General features: G+C 39.9%; 1 protein-coding gene across 1 annotated transcript; it reads right to left on the bottom strand.

The window, feature by feature from the left end:
* Positions 1-265: 265 nt before the first annotated feature.
* STK17A (serine/threonine kinase 17a) lies at positions 266-23731 on the bottom strand. The gene is made up of 7 exons (XM_052699014.1): positions 23452-23731; positions 16104-16316; positions 8978-9122; positions 3927-4053; positions 3181-3229; positions 2881-3060; positions 266-2088 (listed from the first exon to the last, which is right to left on the bottom strand). The coding sequence occupies exons 1-7, from the start codon at positions 23622-23624 to the stop codon at positions 1755-1757; spliced, it is 1221 nt and encodes a 406-aa protein (XP_052554974.1). The 5' UTR covers positions 23625-23731; the 3' UTR covers positions 266-1754.
* Positions 23732-24497: the final 766 nt, after the last annotated feature.

The following is a 24497-nucleotide window of genomic DNA, read 5'->3' as shown; positions in this document are numbered from 1 at the left end:
TCACACTGCTTCTTGTTCAGATTTCTTCTTTCCGAGTGCTTTCTGCCCTCCACCCTTACAAGCAGTGCCAACCACATCACAGCACCACTGTCTGCGCTACTAATAAGCTGCTTCACTTTCGTGTGACGAACAAATGCTAATGACAAAATGCTGAATCTCCTGCTCCCTACAGTTAGAACATTCCCAGTACATTTGAAACAAGAAAGTTTGCAGCAACAAGGAAGAAAAACAAAAACAAAAGCAAAAAAAGAACCCAAACACTATCTTAAGAGTTTCTATTCATTGTTTTACAGCAAGAAAACTTTTGTCAGAGTTTATTATAAAGGAATGGCACATGGAAACCAAATAAATAGTTGAATGGTTAACAGTATGCAATATAATACCACTAAATTTCAATTACATAAAAATTAAACTTTGGAACAGCATCAATACGAAAGATTTCTAAGACAACCAGGACTCAGTCCAAGATCCTCAGATATCCATACATTGCAAAAACCAGTCAATTCTGATGCTCGGTTAGTCCTGGTTTTATTCTGTGAGGGACTGTGTCCACTGAGAACTGTGACCCATCCATACTGCTCCTAACCCAACTCCGCCCCATCGTGTACATACGGTTTTTCCAAGTGTCTAAGGGGGAGTGATTAGGAAGCACGAGGTATGAGTTGTGCTTCATTGCTGCAGAGGTTATAGCATTTTCTTCCTCATCTGATAGCTATGCCGAAAAAGGTTATGCAATTTAGCCTAAGGATGCTTCTTTCTTCCTAAAGCAGCACTTAGAACAGAACAAAAGGAAGGCAGCGATGACCTCTGGCTCCCAGTAAAACCTCAGTCGGTTTGGGAGGGCAGGGAAGCGGGGGCAGAAATTAAGGGCTGGTTTACCATAGATGGACAAACTGCCTGAACTAAAAGGTTGAAGCAAGGAGTGAGAACTTCAATAACTGCTGCAAATGACTTGGTCATTTTCTTTGTCGCCCACTCATCAGCAGTGTGCAGACACACTGAGCTGGGTTCTGTTGGTGCACCTGGCCCAAAACAGGAGACAGAGGGAGCAGCAGCCTGTGGGCTCTCAAGAGGCTGCCTGGGGAGACTCACTGCTCTCCAGAGCAGAACCTCACTGCGCTCCCAAAGACACTGCTGTTTCTGGAATCGTCTACTGATGAGGTGGCCTTTACCTGTGGGACATCTGCATTCTTGCTAGAGAAACCTAGCTGGCTGTTTGACTACATGCTAAATCCAAGTCTTCGGATGGGATGAAAATGTAAATACATACATACTGTAGTTTTGAAATCTGTCAAACCAGTCGAATTATCTCATGTATTTTTTATATCAGCAGATGCATCCACTGAAGTCAGGAGTGCTAAGAAATATTTGAGGAAAACCCAGCATTTAATATTTGCATTGCGTGAGAAAACATATCCTAAAATATACTTCTCTTGACATCTGCCACTGAAACTCTTCAACTTCTCCAGAACATCAGAGCAATTAACAGAATTTGTCTTCTATCCAGAGGCAAAAAGAAAAACAAAAACAGAAATAAAAATTACAAACAAAAATAAGCTTTCATCTTTGTTAAATTCCTGCCAGCCACTTGAAATCTTGTTTACTTCTTCCATGAAATTAAAAACTTGGCACATTCTCCTTAGATGCCACCTATCAACGTTTCCTTTTATCTAGAACATTCATTGCATATCAGAGATTCCCTTGGCTAGGATATTTTGCTTAGTAGAAAACACTGCTATGAAGTAACACACAGTTCAATAAATGAATTCTCCCGGTATTTCTTGCAGCAATGGTTCCTCAAACTTAAATCGTTTGGAAATGGCTTTCTGCTCAGTTGCTTTTTCTTTTTCTGACTGCCTACATTGTCCCAGCGTATATGAAGCTACTACAATTAGCTCTTCTGTCATCATTGATTCTTCCTCTTCAGCCTTCTCAACATCTGCAGGTTTTTCAGAGGCAGAATCTGCATTTTTCTGGACGACATCACCGTTTTCCCCTCCTGTGCTCTTATTCCAGGCCCTGCAAGTAGGTTCCTCACTTTGTTCTAACCAGGGGTGCTGGAGACATTCTTCAGCAGTTGCTCGTTCCCTGCAAAGGAACAAAGAAATGTCCCCGTGAACTTAAAATTTAGTAAGATACTCGTACAGTTTTCTTCTAAGGAAATGAATGTACTGGACTGATAGAATTACTAAAAATGTTCTGATAGCTACTTTTTACCCCAAAAGACCAACGGTCCAAGAAGATGAACTGTTAATATTTGAAATAAAGGAATTCATAGAATCTTAAATACCACAGTTTACCATACTTCTGAGCAACTGTCTTTTTCCTTAAATTTATGAAAATCATGCCATATTTACATTCAAGTATTTCCACAAACAAACACCAACAAAACTCAACCAATTAAACCACCAAGATACAGTAGGCAACTCTGGTGGTTGAGATGCCACGAGAAGAATTCTGGAACTTGCACAGAAAGTACAACTTCTGTTTTGAGAGCTGGAACTTCCAATTTGCCCCCCCTAAGAAAAGCATACTACTGAACGACTAAGAGTAAGGCCCTCTACTAATACATCAGAAACAGAAGACTCAAAGCACAGCTCATATAAGAGACACCAGCAGGGCACACACATCGAAAGCCAGAATACTGCATCACACTACACTGCATTTCCAATCTTCTGAATCTTCTGCAATCTTCAATTCTAATTGCTGTAGTTGGATACATTCAGAATATGCAAGTCAGGAGGGATACGGAGAACTCTTTTAATGTGTATGAAAAGTAATAGTGCCTAAAGTTACCTCGTACTTGAAAAACAAAAATTCAAGTATTTGCATTTAAATGTCTATGCACAGGGCAGCTGAATAGCTGTGTGTTATACTTACTCAGGTTTCTTCACCAGCAAAGTTTTCATGAAATCCACAGCAGACTCTGATATGAGGTCAAAGTCTTCTCCAGAGTAACTTACATTCATTTGAGATATATTTAAGAATGTTTCTTGTTTGTCATCCCCTAAGAAGGGTGATATCCCTGTCAGCATAATATATGCCAGTACTCCAATGCTCCTGAATTGAAAGCAAAATACAAAAAAAACAGTTGTTTTGGGTTTGGCTTTTTCTGTCTTGGTTGTTTTCTTTTTAAGCTTTCCAACAGTGTTACGGTGATCTTTAGTTTGTTCAACTCACCACATGTCGGTCGCTGTACTGATTGGGTCGTAACTCAGAATTTCAGGAGCTGTTCAGGGAAAAAAAAGTTATATTTTTTCTCACACCCAGACATGATACTGTATTTAAGAGTGCAGAAGCGGGCACGTGGAAAAATTTTTAATAAAAGACTGTCATGCTTCAAGTGGCTTATAAATAGGTATTTATATTCAAGTTCTTTAAATTATTACTGTCATTGGTTAGTTTCAGGTAAAAAGAAAACCGCTTTTAACTGTCATCTTCAGAAGCAACGATCATCTCTTTACCAATTAACAATGCTTTATACAAACCTCCTATTGAAAAACAATTTCACTATCCAACATGCCACACTGCAGCATGAAAACCCACACCCACAAAGGATATGCTATATAACAATGTTTTTCAAAGCCTGGAACGATTTTACTTTTTAGTGAAATGGACACAAAGCCCACCAGGCTAAAATACCATGCTCAGTAAGAGCATGCATTTTCCAACCTCTCAGCCAAGTAATACTTGTCACCACTGCTCAGATTTGTCTGAAGTGTGTACTCATCTTCAGCACAGGCACAGAATTGCCAGTTACTAGTCTGGTGATTCCAGCTTCTACAGCAGTATCACTTTTAATGACTTGATCTTCTGACACAGGAACTACACAGCCAGTGTGGCATTCATCAAGTTTTGAGACAATTCTCCATTGCTGACAGTACCCTTCTCCTTAAGGCTACACCACCATTGTAGGAACAACTTACCCACATATTCTGGAGTTCCCATAATTTCTCTTAATTCCTCACTGCTCTTCACTATCCTGGAAAGGCCAAAATCCACTATCTTTATGTCTCCCAGTGGAGACTTACTGGTTAGCAGAATGTTTTGTGGCTGAAAAGCAAAGCAAGCAGATGTTCGAGATCACCAAAATCTTAAGTCTGCGGCACCATAAAATTGCATAATTCTTTTAGAATAACAACGATACGTTCCGTAACATACAGTACCCAGGACTTTTATTTTCTCATTTTTAAATCAAAGGTGGACTTGAAGAGACAAACTGGCTCAAAGCAGCAGCAGGATTTTCAGTTAAGAACTGAAAATTAAGCATCTGCCTTTCTTAGCTTAGAACTCATACAAGAGACACACCAGTAACTACCATTTAGCAAAAGGATATGAAGATCTTCACATTTGTACCTTTAGTCCTTCATACCACCTTTCTTCCCTCCTTGTTTCATCCAACGTTCCCTCCTTGTTTCTTCCTGGTATAAGATATCTCCTGTTTAAGTGTCCAAAAACACTCAAGTTCATGTTTTTTAAACTGTTACAAAACTTTTTTGCCTATACCCGTTTAAAGAAACTCTGATGCAACTGACCTCAATCTTGTTCAAACAATTGTATTACAGAATACTAACTGAAGAACAGTAAAAAGAAAAATGCAGCAGCCTGAAAAACAGGTTTTTAAGAGCATCATGTTGGATAAACTTGTTTGCTCTGATGTCACTAGATCTTGGCTGCCATTCCTCAACACAAACTCTGCAGTCATTCAGAAGTCCCTTGCCTTCTATTTTGAATGGCAGCTGCTGGGTTTAAAACAATATTAAAAAAAAAAATCTTAAAACTTTAGACAGGGGGTCTTAGTTTCGAGCAACTGAAGCATATCATTGCCAGACCAAGTCCCTGTCTCCCCACACTGGGCCAGTAGTTACACTGTGCTGTCATTAACTTCCGCAAGCAGGAACACTGACAGTTCACACTATGTTCACACTTCTGGTAAGCCTGACTTCCATGAAGGCTTTATTTCCTGAGAACTTGGATTGAAAAGGGAGGAGGACAAGTGAGTATGAACAGAGAAGCAACCACTGAGGGATACAGTCCAACTGGATTAACACCAGTATCTATAATTTTCTCCTATTCACATTTTTTCATTCCCATGAATGTGACGGTGCAATCTCACATTAACATCCTTCCTCTTGATAACAGAAATAAAGCTGTACAAGAACACATTAAAATCTTGGCCTGGCTCTTCTTGCTAAAAGAAGCAATAAATTCAAGTTCTTTCATTCCTGTAAAGTTAAGCCACATTATTTAAAAGGAACTCCAAGATGTCTATTTTCTGTTTCTGAGTGTATGCATTAACAATAGCTTACTTCTGCTTATAAACTGGTGGCCATACAAAGGATTTTGAAGCTGTATATTACCATATTCACATTTTTTATTCTGTATTTGTATTAGAAAAGCAAACATCTGAAAAAAAAGAAAAAGGTGGCAATGACTCCCTAATAAGCCTCTCAGATGTTCTTCTTCAGTGGGAAATTTAGTCATGTTCTGAAGGGGCAAAGAGAACACATGAGAAAAGCATTTGCGCTCTATATTTAAATGAGGAAAAGTTTTTAATGGCAAGAAATTGTCTGCAGTGCAAACCAACCCTAAATCTATTTGTACTGAAATAACACCAGGATTCTTCTTTTAAGGAACTACTACAAGGTTCAAATGAGCAACAGTGCAAACCCAGCTTTAAATCCCAAAGATGCTGTAGCTTTAGAACTGCCATCAGCACTCAATTATTCTAAAACTTAAGGAGAGGAAGATCATTTTCTTACACCTATACAGTGCTTTCTCCTTTTTATTTATTCATTTTTTACACTGCTCTAATATATCTAGGCCTGACTGTACGTTGATCTCCTGCAAAAACCAGAGATACCCAGCCAGGCCAGAGTCTTGCTTACCAGCCATTTTGCAAAGGGCCTTGCACCCAAATAGCAATGACATGGCTAATGTAAACTGGCAGATAGCAACATTTATCAGCCTTCCTCCCTACTGCAGAGAGGCTTACAGGTTCCAGTTCAGATCCTTGTATGACGTATACTGAACAAAAAATAGACTGAATGGACCACTTTACAGGATCAGCATGCAGACAGAGTTCACGTTATATGGCCACACAAGTCTACCCTAATGCCACGTTAGCACCACTAGAAACATGTACCTTAGGAAAGATGGTAAAAAGAAAATGAACGGAGCTGAATTTTTCTAGACATACTATCAGCATCAGATTCTTGGCCTTTAGGAATCTGAGACATTGGTTGTGCCTCCAGCATCATGTACAAGTGAAAAGCATAAGTTGTTATTGTGAACATTGGCCAATGTTACATCCGTCAGTAAGCTAGATTACTACTACCATATGAAAGAGAGCACAGCTCTCCTGATGTTCTGAACTTCAGTGTAAGGACAAAATAAGACGATACATACAAAGATCTGTTCTCTTCTAGCTTTTCAGATAAGTTGCACAGATATTTATAACAAGTGCACTTAGTATAATGGACACCCTTCAAACCTACCTTGCAAGTAGGTTTTGAAGTCTTATAAACTGATGATATAACAGCAAAGTCCATATACTGCAGATTTTTCATTATTCTAGAAGTCTCTATCAGAGTTCGGCCATAGTATTTCTTGTAAATTTTGGCTTTCAAAAGAGTAACACTAAAGATGCATAATTAAAGTAACCTGAAAAATTAATGAAGTTAACCATCTAATTCTACACAGAACAAATGATATGACTTTTTTGGCAGATAGTTCTTAAATGAGGAAATTTTTTCATGAAACCCTTGAGTACTGCAGTACATTTTGGCAGCTAATAGTTGTCAGAAGTTTTATCATCTGTTTCTACACGTCTGTGCAGAGAAAATTGTGGTCAAGCTTCCTGAAAACAGGAATTACACAATGAATTATAAGAACAAATTGGGAAAGTAGACTGGTTGGGATATCCTGACTACATTGTGTGTAAAAATAGTTAAGCATTCAATCTTAATCCACTTGGAATACTGATTAAAAAAAGCATGATGCAGTTGAAATGTCCTCAACGAGACACTGCCTCCATCATTCAATTATCCTACCTTCTGAACATTAGTATAAAGTGACACCCAAGGCTTTTTCAAATGACAACTCTGCTAATTCCTCACAGCACACAACATCTTGGGAACCACACAGAAGGAAAAAGGTGCCTGTTGGATAAACAGAGTAACACACACTACAGGACTGCACTGCTTGAAGCAGTTAATTGGGCATGTGCAGCTTTATCTGTCTCAGACAAGCAGTAGCCAGTCCTTCCCCAACTTACCTACTTTTTTATTGTAATTTACATTCTTTTCCATTCCTAACTAATTAAGTTTTACCAAACACAATCAAGTCAAACAGACGATGAAAAAAAGAATCTTCCCTTTCTCTGCAGCTTTTATGTGCCATTAAGAGGAGATGAAAGACTCCCAACTACGCTCTATGCACACCCTGCAAATTAAATAAAATCAAAACAATGTTGCTGAATGATTTTTAATTTACACTCAGCAGCATTATATTTGCTCTTCTCTGAGACAAAACTGGATTATACGTTATTGTATTTTACTATTAAAAACACATGAAGTTTCAGCCATGTTTCACAAGAGACACACTTTTGGAAAGAAATAATTGGGCATCAACCCTGCTAAGCCACATCAAAATACTCAGTTTTTCTCATATGAAAGTTTTGCAGCTAGCAAAAAGGCAGACAGAAGCAACAGCAAGCTGTCAGCCTCACAGATCCAGTTGATCAGCTTTATAATACAAGACTAAGACAACAAGCTTACAGTTTCATCTTCACAGCCATTTTAACAAATTCTTCTTCTGGGGGTAGAACCAAGGGGTTAATAAGCAATCACAAAGACCAGCACCCAACTAATTATGTTTTATTTACACCCAACTATTTATGTTTTAAAGCTAGCAAAGCAATATTGGGTCTTTTAGCCTCCGACAACTGGACACGTTCGATTTTACAACATCAGCTTTTCTGCTCAGTTGGAGTTGTTTGAGCAAGCTTTCTTCTAAGCTTTGAGAAAGCAACTTGTTTGCAAGCTGGAATCAACTCTCCAGCGTACTTTCACAATTAAGTACTGCAATAACATAAAAACACAGCAATTTCTTATTAGACACCCAGATGCCAGGGCTAAGGAACACCACAGCTTTAACTTCAAAAACGTACAAACATATATTGTCCACAAAAGGCATGTTCTAATTTCACATACGTTGCTTCAAGGAAATTCAGTGGAAATACTTTTGGCCAGCACAGTCTATGTACAGACACAGCAGAGACCTGAGTACCTTCTATAAACATACCAGAACTTCAGTCCTTTTGGACACTTGCTAGGAGATTCTCATTAAATATTAGTACACTTATTTGATATGTGTGACTAAATCAATGGGTCACAAAGTTTTAAAGCACTCTAGGGTGATTTAAATAAATGGTAACACAAACAAACAGATGAGATATTTGTGTACAAATGTTACACATTTTCTGCTCCAGCTGATGAATGGTTTATGATTTTCTGTTAAATGTAAGTATGTAGAGCTTGATATAGGAATTTACTGGTAGCTTTGTATGAAAATGCAATGAAGTATAAATAAGGATTCTGGCAACAGAAAACATGTGTGCTGCCTTACTACTGAGTAAGAAATAGAGGAATTAGACATGTAGGAGTATTAGACAATTTTAACACAAATGCTTTTAATACTGGCTTGCTTAGAAAAGTAGTTCAACCTCAGAATAAAACTGCTTTGATTAATAAGAACATACGGATGAAAGCTGTATAAAATTAGTTTTAGCATACTAAAAATGGAAAATAATTTTCTGGAGACCTGGGTTACAACTTACATCTAAACTATATGCAATACTCTGGATTTCTTATGACAAAGAAACCCATTTCTTAGCATAAAATTGTGTCCTTAACATGATGTGACCAGTAAGGAAGCCAGCAGTTAAGAAGTATGAAAAGTACTGCAACAAGTTTACCTTTAAGTCAAGATGAACAACATTGTTTCTGTGCAAGAATGAAACTCCTTCTAAGATCTGCTTCATAAGTCGTTTCACATCTTTCTCTTTGAAGGCCTCCTCTCCTTCAGCAACACACTGGTCAAAGATCTCACCTCCAGCAGCACTACAGAACAGCATGAATGTTATTATTTCAAACACTAAGCTAGAGCACCCATTTTATTACACCAGCACAGAAAAGATCAGCAGGTGGTATCATCCAATGGTGATATTTTCAGTTATTAAACATTTTACAAGCTCTAATGGCCTAGGAAGACTGCCATTCAGTATGACAGCTTTCAAAAGAAGCAAAGATTAATATTCCATGACTAAAGTAAAGTAGATTCTACAGAAACCATTGAGACTATTTTGGAAATGTTACTGACTGCTCAAGAGATGAATGCCACATTTGTTTAAAGGCAGCACTTACAAAAGATGTGTCTTTTGCTATTTCTATTAAGCTATATGGAAATTTGGCCAAAGTAAGCTTTCACAAACTCAATGCAAAACAATTCTGCTCCTAACTCTCCTCAAAACACTTTGTACAGACTCAGAAAAGCCTAAAGTAATGGGGTGGTTTGTGAAAAATCTGGTGTACTGGGACACGTTAAGTTTCTACATGGCTTTCATCTCAAAATACTGAAAGTTTTAGCTCTCAGAGCTTGATAAGATAAGCTTCCTTATCTTTTGCCTATATGTGCTTAAATAAATAACAAAAAAATAGCAAAATAACTACAGATGAGTGAATGTTTTTTAAGTACTCCAAAGCAACATGCAAGATCATCTCTGTAGCAACAGAAATAAGCATAACATCTTAGGACAAGAATGGGAAAAAAAACATGAGAATGGGGTGCCTGCACACACGGATTGCTGAATTGCTACTGATCAGTGTGTAGATGAAATCAACTTGTGTGTGAAATCCCATAATCAGCTGAGTGACAGAGAGTGAAACCCCCTGAGGACAGCTGTCTTCATTACCTCACAATGACTTCGCCCAAGCGTTGATCGTTACTGGGACATAACGACAACTGCTACCCCGGCTTGCTTTCTTATAATAAGTTATAATACCTGAGCCACCCAGAAGAGAAAGGCATTTTCAAACAGGGACCAGACAAACAAACAAGGCAGTTCTATAAAATGGTAAATCTGGATTACGGACTCTGAGAGGAAAAAATAAATAAATAAATAAAAAATCACTTAAATATGTTCAATTTTTTTAGTTTTATGAATACTAACTTGGTTGATGTGGCCCTTGTGCCTTTATTTCTTTTTATTTTACCTTCCCAGATAGCAACATGTTATTTAAAACTCTCCTGGAGATTGTCTTGCAAGAAAAAGATAAATTTAGAAGGTGGTTACAACTCAACTTTTCACACAGAGCTTTGTATTTCTGCTCATTACATCAGCTAACTGACACAGCAGTACAATTTGCTTTATTAAAATAAGATTTTTTTTTCCTTCAAACAAGCCTATTAAAAAAAGCCTATTTTCTTAATCCTGTACCAAAGATGGTGTAACTACAGAATGAAAGCAGTTTTCATGAAGTGAGTGTTAATACAATTCTTCTTGAAAAATGCATGCCCTCCTGACACTGGTCAGTGCATTTCTTCAGCACGTTTTTATTTAATTCAAGGAAAAGGCAGCTGTATTCTAGCTTTGGGCAGACTCAGATACTAATTACCTGTTTAAAATGGAGGCGAGATCATTTATTCTAACATTTTAAATCACATTCCTTTTTTAAAAAAGCAACATCACTTGGAACTTCAAGATAAATACATAAACACGCCTTCTGTAACCAATGAAAGAAACAAATTCCCTTTTAAGAATGTCGCTCTTAGGTTACTTGAAAGACTGATTTAATTCCTTGTAGCATTTTGTTTTAACATACATTTAGTGATAAACCCTACTACCAAAACTACTGATCTGTTTTACAGCAGCAAGGCTGGGGTTTTGCTGCAATTTCTCTGCCACTTGAAACAAGAAAAGCATCAGTTCTGCCATTTCTATCTGTGTGACATAGGACTCATTCCCCAAAACAGCTGCCAAACAGGATCACACTTCTTTCTTTAATAAGCTTTTATAAACTCAGCTGAGAATCAGCATGAGGTAGGCCTCATAAGGCCCTATTTGCTGTATGCCCATTTAATACACATACGCTTACAAATTAGAACACTAGAAGCAGACACCAAGCTAAACCACAAGCTACCCGGAATTTTAATATTACACTTCAGTAACTTGGAATTAATTTTCTTAGAAATCAAAGCAAGAAGTTGAAACAAAATATCTCATTACTGAAATGAAAAAAACAAGATAATGAGAGTAGCAGACACTAGATACAAAAAATACTTTTATTTCTGAATGGTTTTAAGTAATCTGCAGTCATTTTACAAAGATGATGAACCTAGGCATCTTCAGAAGTGAGCCAAACAAATAAAGCCTTTGGACATGCACATCCACTTCATGACTTAAACATGGCTGTACCAGCCACCACACAACAGTATTTTGCTTTACAAAGAAGTTTCACATGGCAAAAAAAGTTTTAAACACGCAGTGGTTTTTTGTTTATTTGTTTTTAAAATAAATCAACTTCTCTACTTAGGATGTAGATAGAAAAACTGCTTCCAGACAATTCACTTCATCTCAAAATTGCCACATTTGAACCTATAATTAGTGATTCTTTAGAAGAACATGGGAAATTTGCAAACTTCCTTACTGAGAGCAGCTCTGTGTATTGTTGCTGTGAAGCCAGCTTAACCGCCTCCTTTAGGGAAACAGTCTGCTGACTGGGAGCCTCTCAGTCACAGCTGTTGAAAGCACAGTGTCAAAATGAACTCCTAGAAGATTCTCCTACACACCTGTGCCAAATTTTGTAATGCTGCTTAGCAATATTTTCAATTTAGTTATTCAGGATTCCTGATCTAGAGAAGAGATGAAAATACCTGTAAGTATTTCAAGCACAACATTGCTATGATCTCAGCATTCCTGCAGACCAAGAGTTCCCAGGTGCTGACCATGTACTCATTTTTTCCCTCCAAGAAATCATCTTGAATAAGTTTTGCTTCATAGTGCTAATTATAAAATAACTGCCCTGCAAGTTACTGGGTACCCTGACCCTTCTCCACAGAAAGCAATAAAGAAAAGAATTGTCCTTAGGACAATAAATTATTTAGATGAACAAGTCACCTTACTCTGGAAAAGATGGGTAAGAAAATATCTAGGGGCACAACTTCTTCAAACTCAAGAATCGTTTAGAATACGTTATTTCTCTAGTACACATTCCCTTAGCAAGGTGTAGAAATAAGATGTGATTCATTTCCAAGCTTAAAAGCTGCACTGACCAGCACTCCCTAGAAATTCACGTATTTGTGACAGTACTGTTGTTGTACCACTAACTTCTATTTAGTCTCAAGCTAAATCCAAGTGCTTTTCATCACTGAAACCATGCTAACATTTTGTTATTCTTATCAGAATAACTGAAAAGCTGAAAGTCAGCTGAAGTCTAGAACATTAATCACGGTTACAACTACACTGACTTTAAATTCAGTGGAGACTGAGCCTTTTCCTTTGGACATTTTCATGCACTGTACAAAATTCTACATCCTGCTTCTTTCGAGTGCATTCACAATGCATTAACGCCGTGCTGCTCCTCAGCGAGGTGTGCCATTAGATGGCAACTATGAGAGCAAAAGTACTGACAATTTCTGCAGTGCAGGGCTACCCTAACTTACCACTGCGCCCAAAGACAGACATGACTGAAAATCCATATCTGATGAGGACATATGAGTAGAAAAGCATTCTTGCACATTAAACTGCATGGACTGTTTTCTTTCTGTTCTCAGTTCCCAGACACATGCATACTTCCCCTGCCCCCGTGGTCTTTCCTATCAAGGAGCCTAAGAGCTGAATGAAATGCAGAGAGCAAAGTAACCAACAAAGTTTCTCCCTAAAACACCACTGCTGATCTGAGATAGCCATTAGGTACTAAAGCTTTGTTAACTGTTCTAACAGGTAGACAAGGTGCAAACATTGTTATTATCACCACAGAACAAGCAGTAACATTACACAGGTCCAGAAGGTGGAAAAAGTACTTCATGCACACATCAAATAAACCCCAACCAACTCCTCAAGATGACAGAGGTAACTTTCCTCTTGCTTGAAGTAAGCAAGATGGAAGTCTACTATATATACACAAGATTCCAGCAGGTAGCTATCCGACTCACATCCTGTTCTGTGCATCCAACAATACTTCCCTAGATTTTGAAGTTACACACAAGTTTGTTTAAAATGTGACCCACTAACAAGCTAACATCTATTCCTAACATAGATGTATAAGCATATAGTGATGAACACTTACAAAAATGCCTGCTCTGAAGCACCAGATGCACTGTTTTCCTTTCAAAAGAATCAAAAGTCACAGGTTTTACATAATTACTGAACTCAGAAGTTGCAAGGAAAAAGCAATTTTGAAATCTGAATATGTCAGGTTTTCTGGACTATTATGTTTTTCACTAAACACCCTGGTTTTTATTAATTCAATTTTCACTAAAATAGAAAAATGTCACTGTTCGATAGGGTAATTCCAGGCTTTACACACCACCCCTTCAGACTAGCTCTTCAATTCTCTGCAGTTCATTTGCACATAACCTCAAGAACTCAGTGTTTGCATGGATACAGAGTTCTGCCATCCTGCAGTTTCAACTGATGCTAAAGCCCCATTGTTTTCCATTGCTCTGAACTTACATTAACACTATGTGGGCAATTTTAAGTATGCTATCAGTCAAAGCTGGTAATATTTTAAAGACAATCCTCCATGTGATTAAGACTTCTCCCCGCAAAGGTGAAACAGCTGGCCTCCCTTACAACAGATCCAACCTCAAGAGAGGAAACTTCTAAATCTTAGCAGATTACTGGGCAACGATTAAGTATTTTTCTCCTTCCCATGATAAGGATCTGCCACACAGACCATGAAGCTTAATAGAAACCAAAATGCCCCAGAGAAGCTTACAGCCCATGTACATTCCTTAATCCTTTGCACACAGAATGTCAGAAATGTACCAGCATTCATACCTGTGTTGTTGCAACACGCCTCTGGAACATGCTGACATTAAAGAAGCATCCAGATGTATTTGCTGAAGTCAGTGAAAGAGTGTTGTTTTTTTTTAATTTACAACTCCAACACAGCTATTTATCTCTAACAAGGTATGACTGGTGCATGTAAAAATAATCACCATGCTAACTACTGAACAACGTAGTTAATACTTTGTATTAAAAATGTTTCGTAGGAAAACTGAGTTCTAAATGAAAGCCAGCAATTATACTTAACAATTATCACAATTTCCATCGCTTGTTTCAAGCTTTGAATTCTACTGCTTGTGTTGTGTCTCTATGGGAACCAGAAATTTAAGCTGTATTCTCGTTAAATCTGTACTACCAGTGTTTAAAATATGTATTTTTTCATCCCCAGTAATGGTAATCAGACTCTAGAAGCTTGTTATGCTTTTTGTATTCTAACAAAAACTGGAACATTTTATAAATCACTAACAGCATAACTGCACAAGATAGAAAAAATACATTCGAGAAAGAAGCTTGCCTTCATAAAAAAAAAACACAGAGTCTAATTCCATTTCACTGAACTTCAAAGATGAAATTTCCTTTGACTTCTGAAAAACATCAGATTAGGGCACAAGATTTCTCACCGTTCACTTCTGATAACAGAAAAGGGAACAGCTGTACAAACCAGACTGACTTAGCAGGTAGGTCAAGTCACTGCTCAACTACGAGCCCCATGTTACTCTCGCAGTCATTTTAAATCCGTAGAGTCTGAACACGATCTCAACTGAACTCTTCAACAGCAAAAAGCATTTGCCAAACTCTTAGAATCAACATGAGGAAAAACTAAGGCTCTGGAGCATCAGATGAGCATTCACTGCTGCAGGAACCCCCATCTGGACAAACTCGATGCTGGGAAGAAAAACATTTAAGTGTAAAGTCACAAGCTAAATGTCACTATTCAAGGTAATGCAGAATATGAGAGATTCAGACTTAAAATAGTTCCACAAGTCTTATTTTCTGCAAAAAGACACCAGAGAGCTATATTTGGGACATGCCTTGAGTGCATGCACGCTCAAAAGGTCTTCCAGTAAATGCTGATACAGCTCTCTTGCCTTTTTCCATCAAGTGGAAGACAAGTTCTTGTCTGTATCACATTAAGAAAAAAGCAGCTAGTCAGTCTGCAAGCAGTAGTATGGGAGTGCTTGCAATTCTAAGCTTGCGTACTTCCTGAAAGAGCTTGCAGTAGAAATACTTAATAGCTTAACCAGACAGAGCAGCCAAGAGAAGGAAAATCCCTATGCTAAATTCCCTAAAAGTATCCTCTCCCAGTTAACACTAAGTAAACTTCTGTTTACTTAAATGTTTACGTTGAGAAGTGTTACACTGAGAAAAGTTAGAAATTCTGACGCTGATCATCTTTGTCTATAAATAATTCCAACTCTCACTCCTCAAAAAACCTTAACAAGTCAACAACAAAAACAAACCCCAACAAAACATCTTCAAAGCTAACAAACATTCTATTTAGGTCAATTTTGAAGATATTCACAGTTTTTCATTGAGGGTAGAAACGAGCTGCCAACTACAAAGTTCTTCACTCTTGGTTGCAGCAGGTTTCAATGCTTTCATTTAAATATACGACGTTAAGTTTTAATGCCTTTTTCAACACTGGTAAAATGAACAGACTTCATTCTGTCACTGCCAATAACAGAAACTTCAGTGACTGTGCAGGTACTCACTGCTTCTCTCTGCACCTTCTATTAGTGTGGAGCATGCACAGTTCAGATTTCACTAAAAATTTCTTCATTAAGTACTTAGTTTATATTTCAGCTTTGAAAGATACTATACAACTGGAAAATTTCTTACATTCTGCTGTATTACAAGACTGCAATAACTTCCTGCAATACTGATTTTCTTGGCAATTCTTTGAGCTCAAGCAGGTGACAAGCAAGCAATAAAATTGTTTTTCACATTATCCATACAGGTGGAAAAGATTTTTATACTACAGTTTTTAACAAATGCTACTGAAGGTTATGCAGAAGTTATTACTAGTACTTACTATTCCAGGACTAAAATCATCTCCGTTGCAGTTTCATAAACTTCATGCAAGTTAATGACCCAAAGGTTGCATTGTGCCAATTCAAGGACTGCAATTTCATGGATTATTTCCATCCGACAGTCTTGGCCCTTTCTTCTTTTTCTCATGAATTTTGCTGCAAACTCTCTTTCAGTGTCTTTTTGGATGCATTTCTTCACCACTGCAAATTTTCCTCTGAAATTAAAGAAGAGTTTTAGGTTAGAACTAAGTCCTTTATTGACAACTTCAGTATAATCCTTGTAAATCAATATTTCATAAAACCTGAGCTAAATCCCTCTTAAGGGACACCTTTACCACATGCTCTAAAATTAGAAAGATGCCTTGCTGAGTGATAGCCTCTATTCTAAAGAGGTAAGGTTACATCTCTATTCAAAATAAGGATTTTAAAACAGAAAACTAAAACAGCAAAGCATCAGTTCAAGTAACTCCAAATCTTCAAACATACCGCAGAAATGAACTATGCTAGTTAGGGAGATTAAGACACCCTTGAGCCTTTCATAAAAAGCTAGTAAAATGGTATACAAGCAAGAAAATTATGCTTTCTGTGACTGTACTTAAGCAAACTATCTGTCCAGTTACTATTTCCACTGCTATATTCAAGGCAACAGCAGGCAGCAGCTTCACTGTGCTCAAGATCCCAGTCTAATTATGCTGTGAATATCCATCCTCTTCTCTGTGTTTTCCAAAACAGCACCTCATGCTCTCACTATGACGCACCTGTAAAGACAACAGCCATAGTTTTGATTGCTTCACAGTTCTCAAAAACTCCACTTGTCTCATTGTTCCAGAAACACAAAACATTTCACAAAGTAGAGAAGCGGGGCCAACACAAAACATTCTCACAGCTCTTGCAGCAATGACAGAGTGAATGCAAACACACACTGCAGAACTGAGCACAGTGCTGGACCCATGCTAATGGGTATCATTTCTGACAAAACACAGTGGATGAGTTACACTAAGCCAGCAGGTCCAGCTGAACACACGCCGCAGCACTTTCAGAAGCCTTCCCCCGCAGCGTTTCGGGCTCTTGACTTCCCAAGCCACTCAATTCCATTCATACAGTACTGATTTTTAGAATGAAAAGGCCTATGAATTAGTCCATCACCTAACGTGATGATGAATCCCCATCTCTGTAAGTATAGCCATCTTTTAGAATTCTCACCATACAGGTATAACGTTAGACAACATGACCATTTTTACTTTCGTGTCATCATTTTCTTATAAAGCTGCAGGAATAGCTTGGAGAGCCTTTACCCTGTTTCCTTATTTAACTTACTGCAGGGTAGCTGAAACCAATAAAATTAGAGTCCTCATCTCATTTGAAATACAATTACTTGAGTCTTGCCTTTCCTGTGGCACAAGCTGAAATGTACAGAATTAACTAATTCAGCTCATGTCAAATTTCTCACTCTCCCAGCTCCTAACCTAGTGACAGACTGCTTTCCACAGAGTAACTGCTGACAGAATTTGTGGTCACCCTGCTCATATCAGAAATTTGTTTCAAAACTGCCCAGCTGGAATTAAGTAATAAGCATCCACAAAGTGGCTATCTGCTAGTCATCTGCTAAAACAATCTAATTTATAACTACTGATACAGTCACAGTCATTAAAGAAGGACATTTTGCATAAGCACCCATTATCTGCAGAAAAATAGCAATAAGAAAATAGACCAGAGCACACCCATACATGTAGACTGACAAACAGCAAGAAAATGCTTTAAAAAAGCTTTGCAAATGCATGAAACTACAATGGGATTTTGTAGCACTAGGAAGGTGCAGTCAAAAGGTCACTATAAAATGGTTTAAAGAACACAGATGTAACTGCAGAATGTCATGGGAAGAATGGCCACCCAAAGCCTAACAGCTATGTGCCTGCTGCAGATCTAGCAAAAAACACCAAGCATCTGTAGCATGTACAGCTCATCGAAACATTCCAGAGACCATGCACTCCTGATTCCCAAAATGCTGCAAGGATGCTGTTTCTTTTAAGCAGAGTTCTGGGAAGGCTGTGATCATGCATAACAGTAAACACCCCTCCAGTACTGCCATCCTAACCACAATCAAGAGCAACCATCCTGATGTAGCCAGGGAAAAGGCTTTTAAGTTATTCCAAATGAAGATGCGAGTCCTTATTACTTGTGTACAATATAAAGTTACACTTTTATCAAAAGCACTCAAATTGCTACTGAAGCTGCGTTTCAGCACCAAATCCAAATAGTGCTCATGGAGAAAAGTAGCAGAAAGAAAAGTAATTAAAAAAAAAAAAAAAGAAAAAAGAGATAAAAGAACAGAACTTGCTGTTAAAGGGATTGCTAGTCATTTTAATGACTAGTAGACATGCAGATACTGTGCCGTAGAGGTCTCTGTTCATTGCAGGAGAGTTGGAATAGACGAATCTTTAAGGGTCTCTTCCAACTCAAAGGATTCTGATTCTATGACTGATTCCACCATTCAGGTCATTGAAATGGACGCTGAAGAACATCGGTCCCAAGACTAACCCCCAGGGAACAAACATCATCACCAGCCTCTACCCAGACACACAGCTATTGACCACAACACTATGGCTGCAACCACCCAACCGATTCCTTACCCACTGAGTAGTCCACCTTTCAAATCTGTATATGCCCAATCTAGAGACTAGCATGTGGCATGGGACCAAATAACAGTCCTTGCAGAGGTCCAGGCAGATGACATCAACTACCCTTCCTCTGTCCACCGATGCAGTCACACCATTGTAGAAGGCCACCAGATTGGTCAAACATGATCTGCCACTGGTGAAGCCCTGCTGGCTGTTTCAGATCACCCCCTCATCTTATATATGCCTTACATAGCTTCTAGGACAATCTGTTCCATGATCTTCCCAGGCTCAGATGTGAGGCTCACCACCCTGTAGCACCCTGAGCGTTGCCTTTTTAGCCTCCAAAGGTACATTTTCCTTCTGAAAGAACGTCTCTCCAGTGCAGAGTCAAAAGCTTTTAATTCTAGCACCACCAAAGCATCTAGTAAGAGTTGTTCAGAAATGTTTAAAACCTTCCAATTGGCAGAGCATTGTTTTTGCATTACATACAAAACCTATCTGGAAGCAAGTTAATCAGCTAAATGTTGCCAATTTATCACACAGTAGTCACTAAAGAAATAAAACAAAGTTCAGGTAAAAGGAAGAAACAGCGAGACCCCGGTATGCGGCCACAGTCATGCTGCTGACTGCACTGGACAGAAGTTGGCTAGGTGATGGAATTGAAAGGACACTGCACAGGAGTTCTGCTGGCTGACAAGTATTTATTACAAGTTGTTCAAGGCTTAAAAAATAATAATAAAAAAAAAAATAAATCAAGAACACCTTGACATGATACCTATAGCTATTGTAATACGATAAAGCTGTTATAAAACCTAACCACTGTCTGTAAAACTCACCTTTTCTTCCTACAATCCCAGAAAAATCTGACTTGACAAACGTGATACTTCTAACTGACAGAACTAATCATTATGCACCTATCTAGGTTCACATCTGAGACTACTTCAGAACCAAAGATACCGTCTACTGGAAAAATAAAAAATCAAAGTAAGAAGTTAAGCCAAGAGATAAATTTGTAAGTATTTCCCTTCAACACAGACTGCGTAGTAGGCAGAAATAAAAACAGGTATGAAAAAGCTTTCCCATAGAGTACACCCAGATGGTGCATCTTTGTGTTTCTTAAGATGTTGCTTATCAAAATTCCTTTCAAGAAACAGATCTGCTATTAAATTGTGAAGACAGCATTACCAGTTTAGCTATGTTAAGAGGAGCTACAAGGGAAGAAGGAAGCTATGGTAAGAAGGAGCTACACTGAAGGAAGAACAGTTTTGAGAGGTAGTATTTCATGTTCCTCTCCAAAGTTAAAAAGTGACTATCAGTTATCCAAACAAACAAAAACGCTTTTAAGGGTGACTTAAATAGGAAACAAGTTGTTCTCAGTCTTCACAAGAGCCTCAGTCAAGAATTATGATTTAAGATATCATATCTGATCATAAAGAAGCTTAATGCCATCTTTCAAGACTGCCAACAGAATTAGCATTATTTTATCTGGCACATAGTATGGCTGAAAGGAAAAGCCTCGCATCACACATCAAATGTCAAATCAGATACACAAGAGCATTTATGTCACACCAACTAATTGTGGTTCTCATAGACTCAGGGAAACAGAGAACTAACCTTACAGTAATAGTTTCAAGTTGAGCTAAAAAGCACTGTCACTATTACAAATAGTAGTAACTACTTTAATATGTTTATTTTACAGAAAGCTTAGAAAAATTTTCTGAGATCCATAACACTGTATGCAATTTATTACACAATTCATGTCAAACTTTTTTCCTGGGGGTGATTTTTCAGTACAATTTTCGATTTCCAAAGAGCCAGGTGAGGGAGGTTCTATTTCTGATGTTTGTGAATATTTCCTCACAAAATTTTATTCTCAAATGGTGAAGTCAGCTGCTTGCAAGCCTTGCCTTCACCTACTCACTTCCCCAACAGTTTCACCTAAGCCAGCAGCTGCTTAGAAATGTGACAGGATACCTCTGCATTCTTACTGATACAGCCAACTGCACAAGACTCACATATGACTACGATCTGAACTCCTGAAAGCTACCTGAGAAGCAAGTTTATGCCAGAAATTCTGGAAAACCAATTCAAGAGCTAGGCTACTTTTCCATGAAAGCACCGTAAAAAATGAAAAACACATGATTATTTTGTTCAGTTTTCCTCAGCTGATTAAAATAGTTACTCGTGGTCTGGGCGGAGAACATGCTTGTTTATTAAAAAAAAAAAAAAAAAAAAAGTGGAACGAGGAAAATCAACTGAATTGAACTTGATACACCTTTACAGGCATGCACTACACATATTTCACTGGCAGAAGATTGCTTGGTTTAGAGCAGTCACTTAAGAATACTCTTATGTTCCAGAGAAAAAGCAGTGCCAACTGTTCAGGCTTTTTTCCAACTCACCTCTAGAACCAGGAGTTTTATTTTTAGTACAGAAATTATGGCTACCAACATGTGCCTAGCTTGTTTGACATTAAAAGAGTGCAATGCCACATCAATAAGCTGAGGAATTAACAGCCTAGTAGTATTTTGTGTGCAATTATCTAGGGGGTATTTTGTTGAGGAAAAAGAGCAAAATATCTGAACACAATTATACTGGACACTTCAAAGAAGCTGTAGGTAATGTGAATCAGCGACAAGAAATTTTGATTGAGGCCGTGTTTCTGGAATATGGAGCTCAGACATCCAGAGGGTGTATCGTATGCATACTCAGAAATATGCATCAAGGCTGCCACCACAAAAATAATTAAAATACCGTTCCTGATTTTACAGTAAAATTAGGCAGCGTACAGATGATAAGGGTAAAGGTCAAGCAACTGTTGCCTTGTCCTGCACAAAGAGCACAATGCTTTGGATTAGCTCGTCTCAAATGAGTACTGCTGAAATGGTTTAAGAGCGTGCTGACCAGAAGTGGCATCCTTACAACATTAAACAGAAAGTTCAACATTAAACACCATACAACGTCAAATGAAGATGTATCTGTGAACGTTCTGATTTGGGGACAATAAAATTAATATGGCTGAAATGTCAGCAACTTAAGTTTCCCATCCAGAATAGCTGTGCTTTTGGCATTTCCCCTGAATTTACTGCTAGAAAAAGCAGGTTCTATTTGGTTACACTTGCAAAGGCCTGTTCAACATCCAAGCCAGGCCTATTTGAGTACATAAGCTTTACATCCCCAAAGCCATTTTTTCCTGCAAGCAGAAATAACAAAGCCTGCTTTCCTGTGGTCTCGTACCAAAGTTGTTTCAGTGACATCACAACCAGGTTCCTCCCCTACTAGCCTGCAGTTCTTCCAGCAGTGCTTGTCCAGAACTGCCACCCCTGCCAGCCACCAGGCCCTGCGTCTCTCCATTCTCTTATCACCACATGGCCCCAGCTGTGCGCTGTGCTCTTGGCCCCTGCCCACCACCTGCACATGCAGGAATGGGAAGCAGAGCACGAGGCTCTTTCAGCAGAGCCACACTGACAGCCGGGCTGGAGGCCAGCGAGCAGCGTCCCGATGAGCTCATACACCCAGCTTGTGCCGCATCTGCTGCCTGCTCTCTCCTCCAAACCCAACGTACACAGTTCACATTCTCTTCAGAATTCCCATCTCAAGTTCAGCTTTTAAGCAGTTCCCTTGTTACGGGAAAAGAGATGGACACAGAGCGTATGAACGTTCTTTTCCATAGCTGTTTCCTGAGCAAATTCAGCTGCCAAATTAAATGAGCTCTGTGAGCAAGGACTGCCTTTTGTCTTAGGCAAAACCTTGTCCTATTTGGTTGCTAATTTGCCCAAGCCCTTTGCAAAGACAGACCTACTCAAAAGTAAATGTTTGCACACTCTGCAAGCAGATTAAAGCAAAATAATTTCTGCTAAGTGTACGTTATCAACAAAATGCCATACAAAGAGATATGAGTGCCAGAGAGACTTTCTAGGTGCCTTTTTAACTTGTCACAGCGGATTAGCAAAAGTTTCTCTTTAATGGAAGTAGTCTCACTTCACACACTTCATGTGTGAAGTACTCACTGGTTTTTAGACAAACCTAGCAAAAAAGGTATTTGAAACTGAAGGAGAAGCAAACACACAGTCAGAAGAAGGGACTTCTGTACTGGAAGGGAAGTTGAAAACCTTTGTGGAGATAAAGAGAGGGAAGGCAGTTGGAACTGAAACTCATCCTGCTACTGCAGAAAGGCAATGCCACCCTCTGAACAGACACATAACTCATCCCGACACAAGTACAGGTGCAGAATCAGCCTTTACGTAAAGATCACCTACAGCTCCGGCCGCCGGTGACCCCACACAAACATCCCGAGAACTCTTCGCTCAGGCTGCGCCGTCTGCATCCTTGCCCGCAGCACAGAAGCACTCACTCCAGTAGTGCCCGCGTGCGCTAGAAGGAACCCTCACCAATTCTTCAGTTAGGCCAACGGCCGCCCAGCTCCCAGTCAAGCCCTTACTTGGGGGCAGAGCGGCAGAGCTCCTGAGAGCCGCTGAGCTTTGAATCTAACCGAGCTCAGCCTCCCGCGCCACCTGCGCCGAGCCGCGGGGCCGAGCGCCGTAAGGCAGCAGGGCGGTGTGCCACGGTCAGCCCCGCAGCGCGGCTGGGCGCCCAGGAGCGCAGAACGAGAGCTCGTCTCGCAGCACGTCCTGCCGGACGTTCCATCTTCGCGAACGGAAAACCGCCTCTTCCCCATCGCGGTGCCCGGCCCGGCGCCCTGCAGCTGCCCTGGCGGCGGCCGCACACCCACCTGCCGAGCTCCCTGCCGGGGCTGAGGCTGTAGCGCTGCTGGAAGGGCTCGGTGCGGATAGGCGTGCGGATCTCCGTCAGCAAACCGCCTCGCCTTCGGCCGCGGCCGGCAGCGGGCTGAGGCGGGCACTCGTCGCGAGAGCGGCCGGGCGGCGGCTTCTCCTCGGGGCTCATAGCTTCTCCCGTGACGGCGGGACGCCTCTTCCCGCCGCGCTGCGCCCCGACTCGGCGCGGCTTCCACGCGCCCGACGCCCGTCAGGGGAAGGAGGGGCGCGGCGCGCACGGCACAGCGCGGCCGGCGGGGGGCGTGGCCACGGGGCCCCGCCCTGCCGCCCTCACCTTGGAGCGCGGGGGAGGGGAGCGCGGGGCGGCGCGGCGGCGGGGCAGCGCCCCCTGCTGAGGGCGGGCGTGGGGAGCGCGTTTGCACCAGGGCTGCCCCGAAAGTAGCGCGCTGTTACGCTGGCCCGTGGCAGCAGGGGCGGGTGTCGGTGGTATGGCGGTAGGGGTTGAGCCTTCCCACTGTGATGCTGCTATACCGTGTGGCAGATGCAGCAGAGGGGCAGTCCGACAAATTGGCATCTGACATGGGAGTGCGTATAAAGCAAAGCAAACTTTCTCCATGCGGGAAAAATGGCAGCCGTTGACATTCATCGATGCTTGCTGGATGCTTATGGGGACCAGAGAGTGGATATGAGCAGCAGTGGTGACAGTGGGTCACCACGTGCAGGCTCTTGTTCATCACTGGCAAAAATGCAAAGCTAATGTTGGTGGCAGTGCTGAAAAGCAGTGTTTTGTAGCTGACAGTTATCAAGCAGGGCTGTTGTGCTCTTTGTATCTGTTGTGGTTTCTGCGGAAATGAATAGGAGGGATTACTTTCAGAGCAACCTACGTATATCGCTGTATGTGTAGTCCATAGTTACAATTTTATTCTGTGTGCTTGTGAAGCTTCTTGTTTTTTGCTACTGCACAAGTGGCGAAAATAATAAATAATAATAATATAATAAAAATAAAAATATTTTAAAGTCTAAATATATGGTGTTTAAAACT

The sequence above is a fragment of the Tympanuchus pallidicinctus genome, unplaced genomic scaffold, assembly GCF_026119805.1.
Source record: "Tympanuchus pallidicinctus isolate F22 unplaced genomic scaffold, pur_lepc_1.0 scaffold34, whole genome shotgun sequence".
NCBI classification, from domain to species: domain Eukaryota; kingdom Metazoa; phylum Chordata; class Aves; order Galliformes; family Phasianidae; genus Tympanuchus; species Tympanuchus pallidicinctus.
Note: the sequence above shows the minus strand (reverse complement) of the source record. Positions and strands in the feature narration are given on the sequence as shown.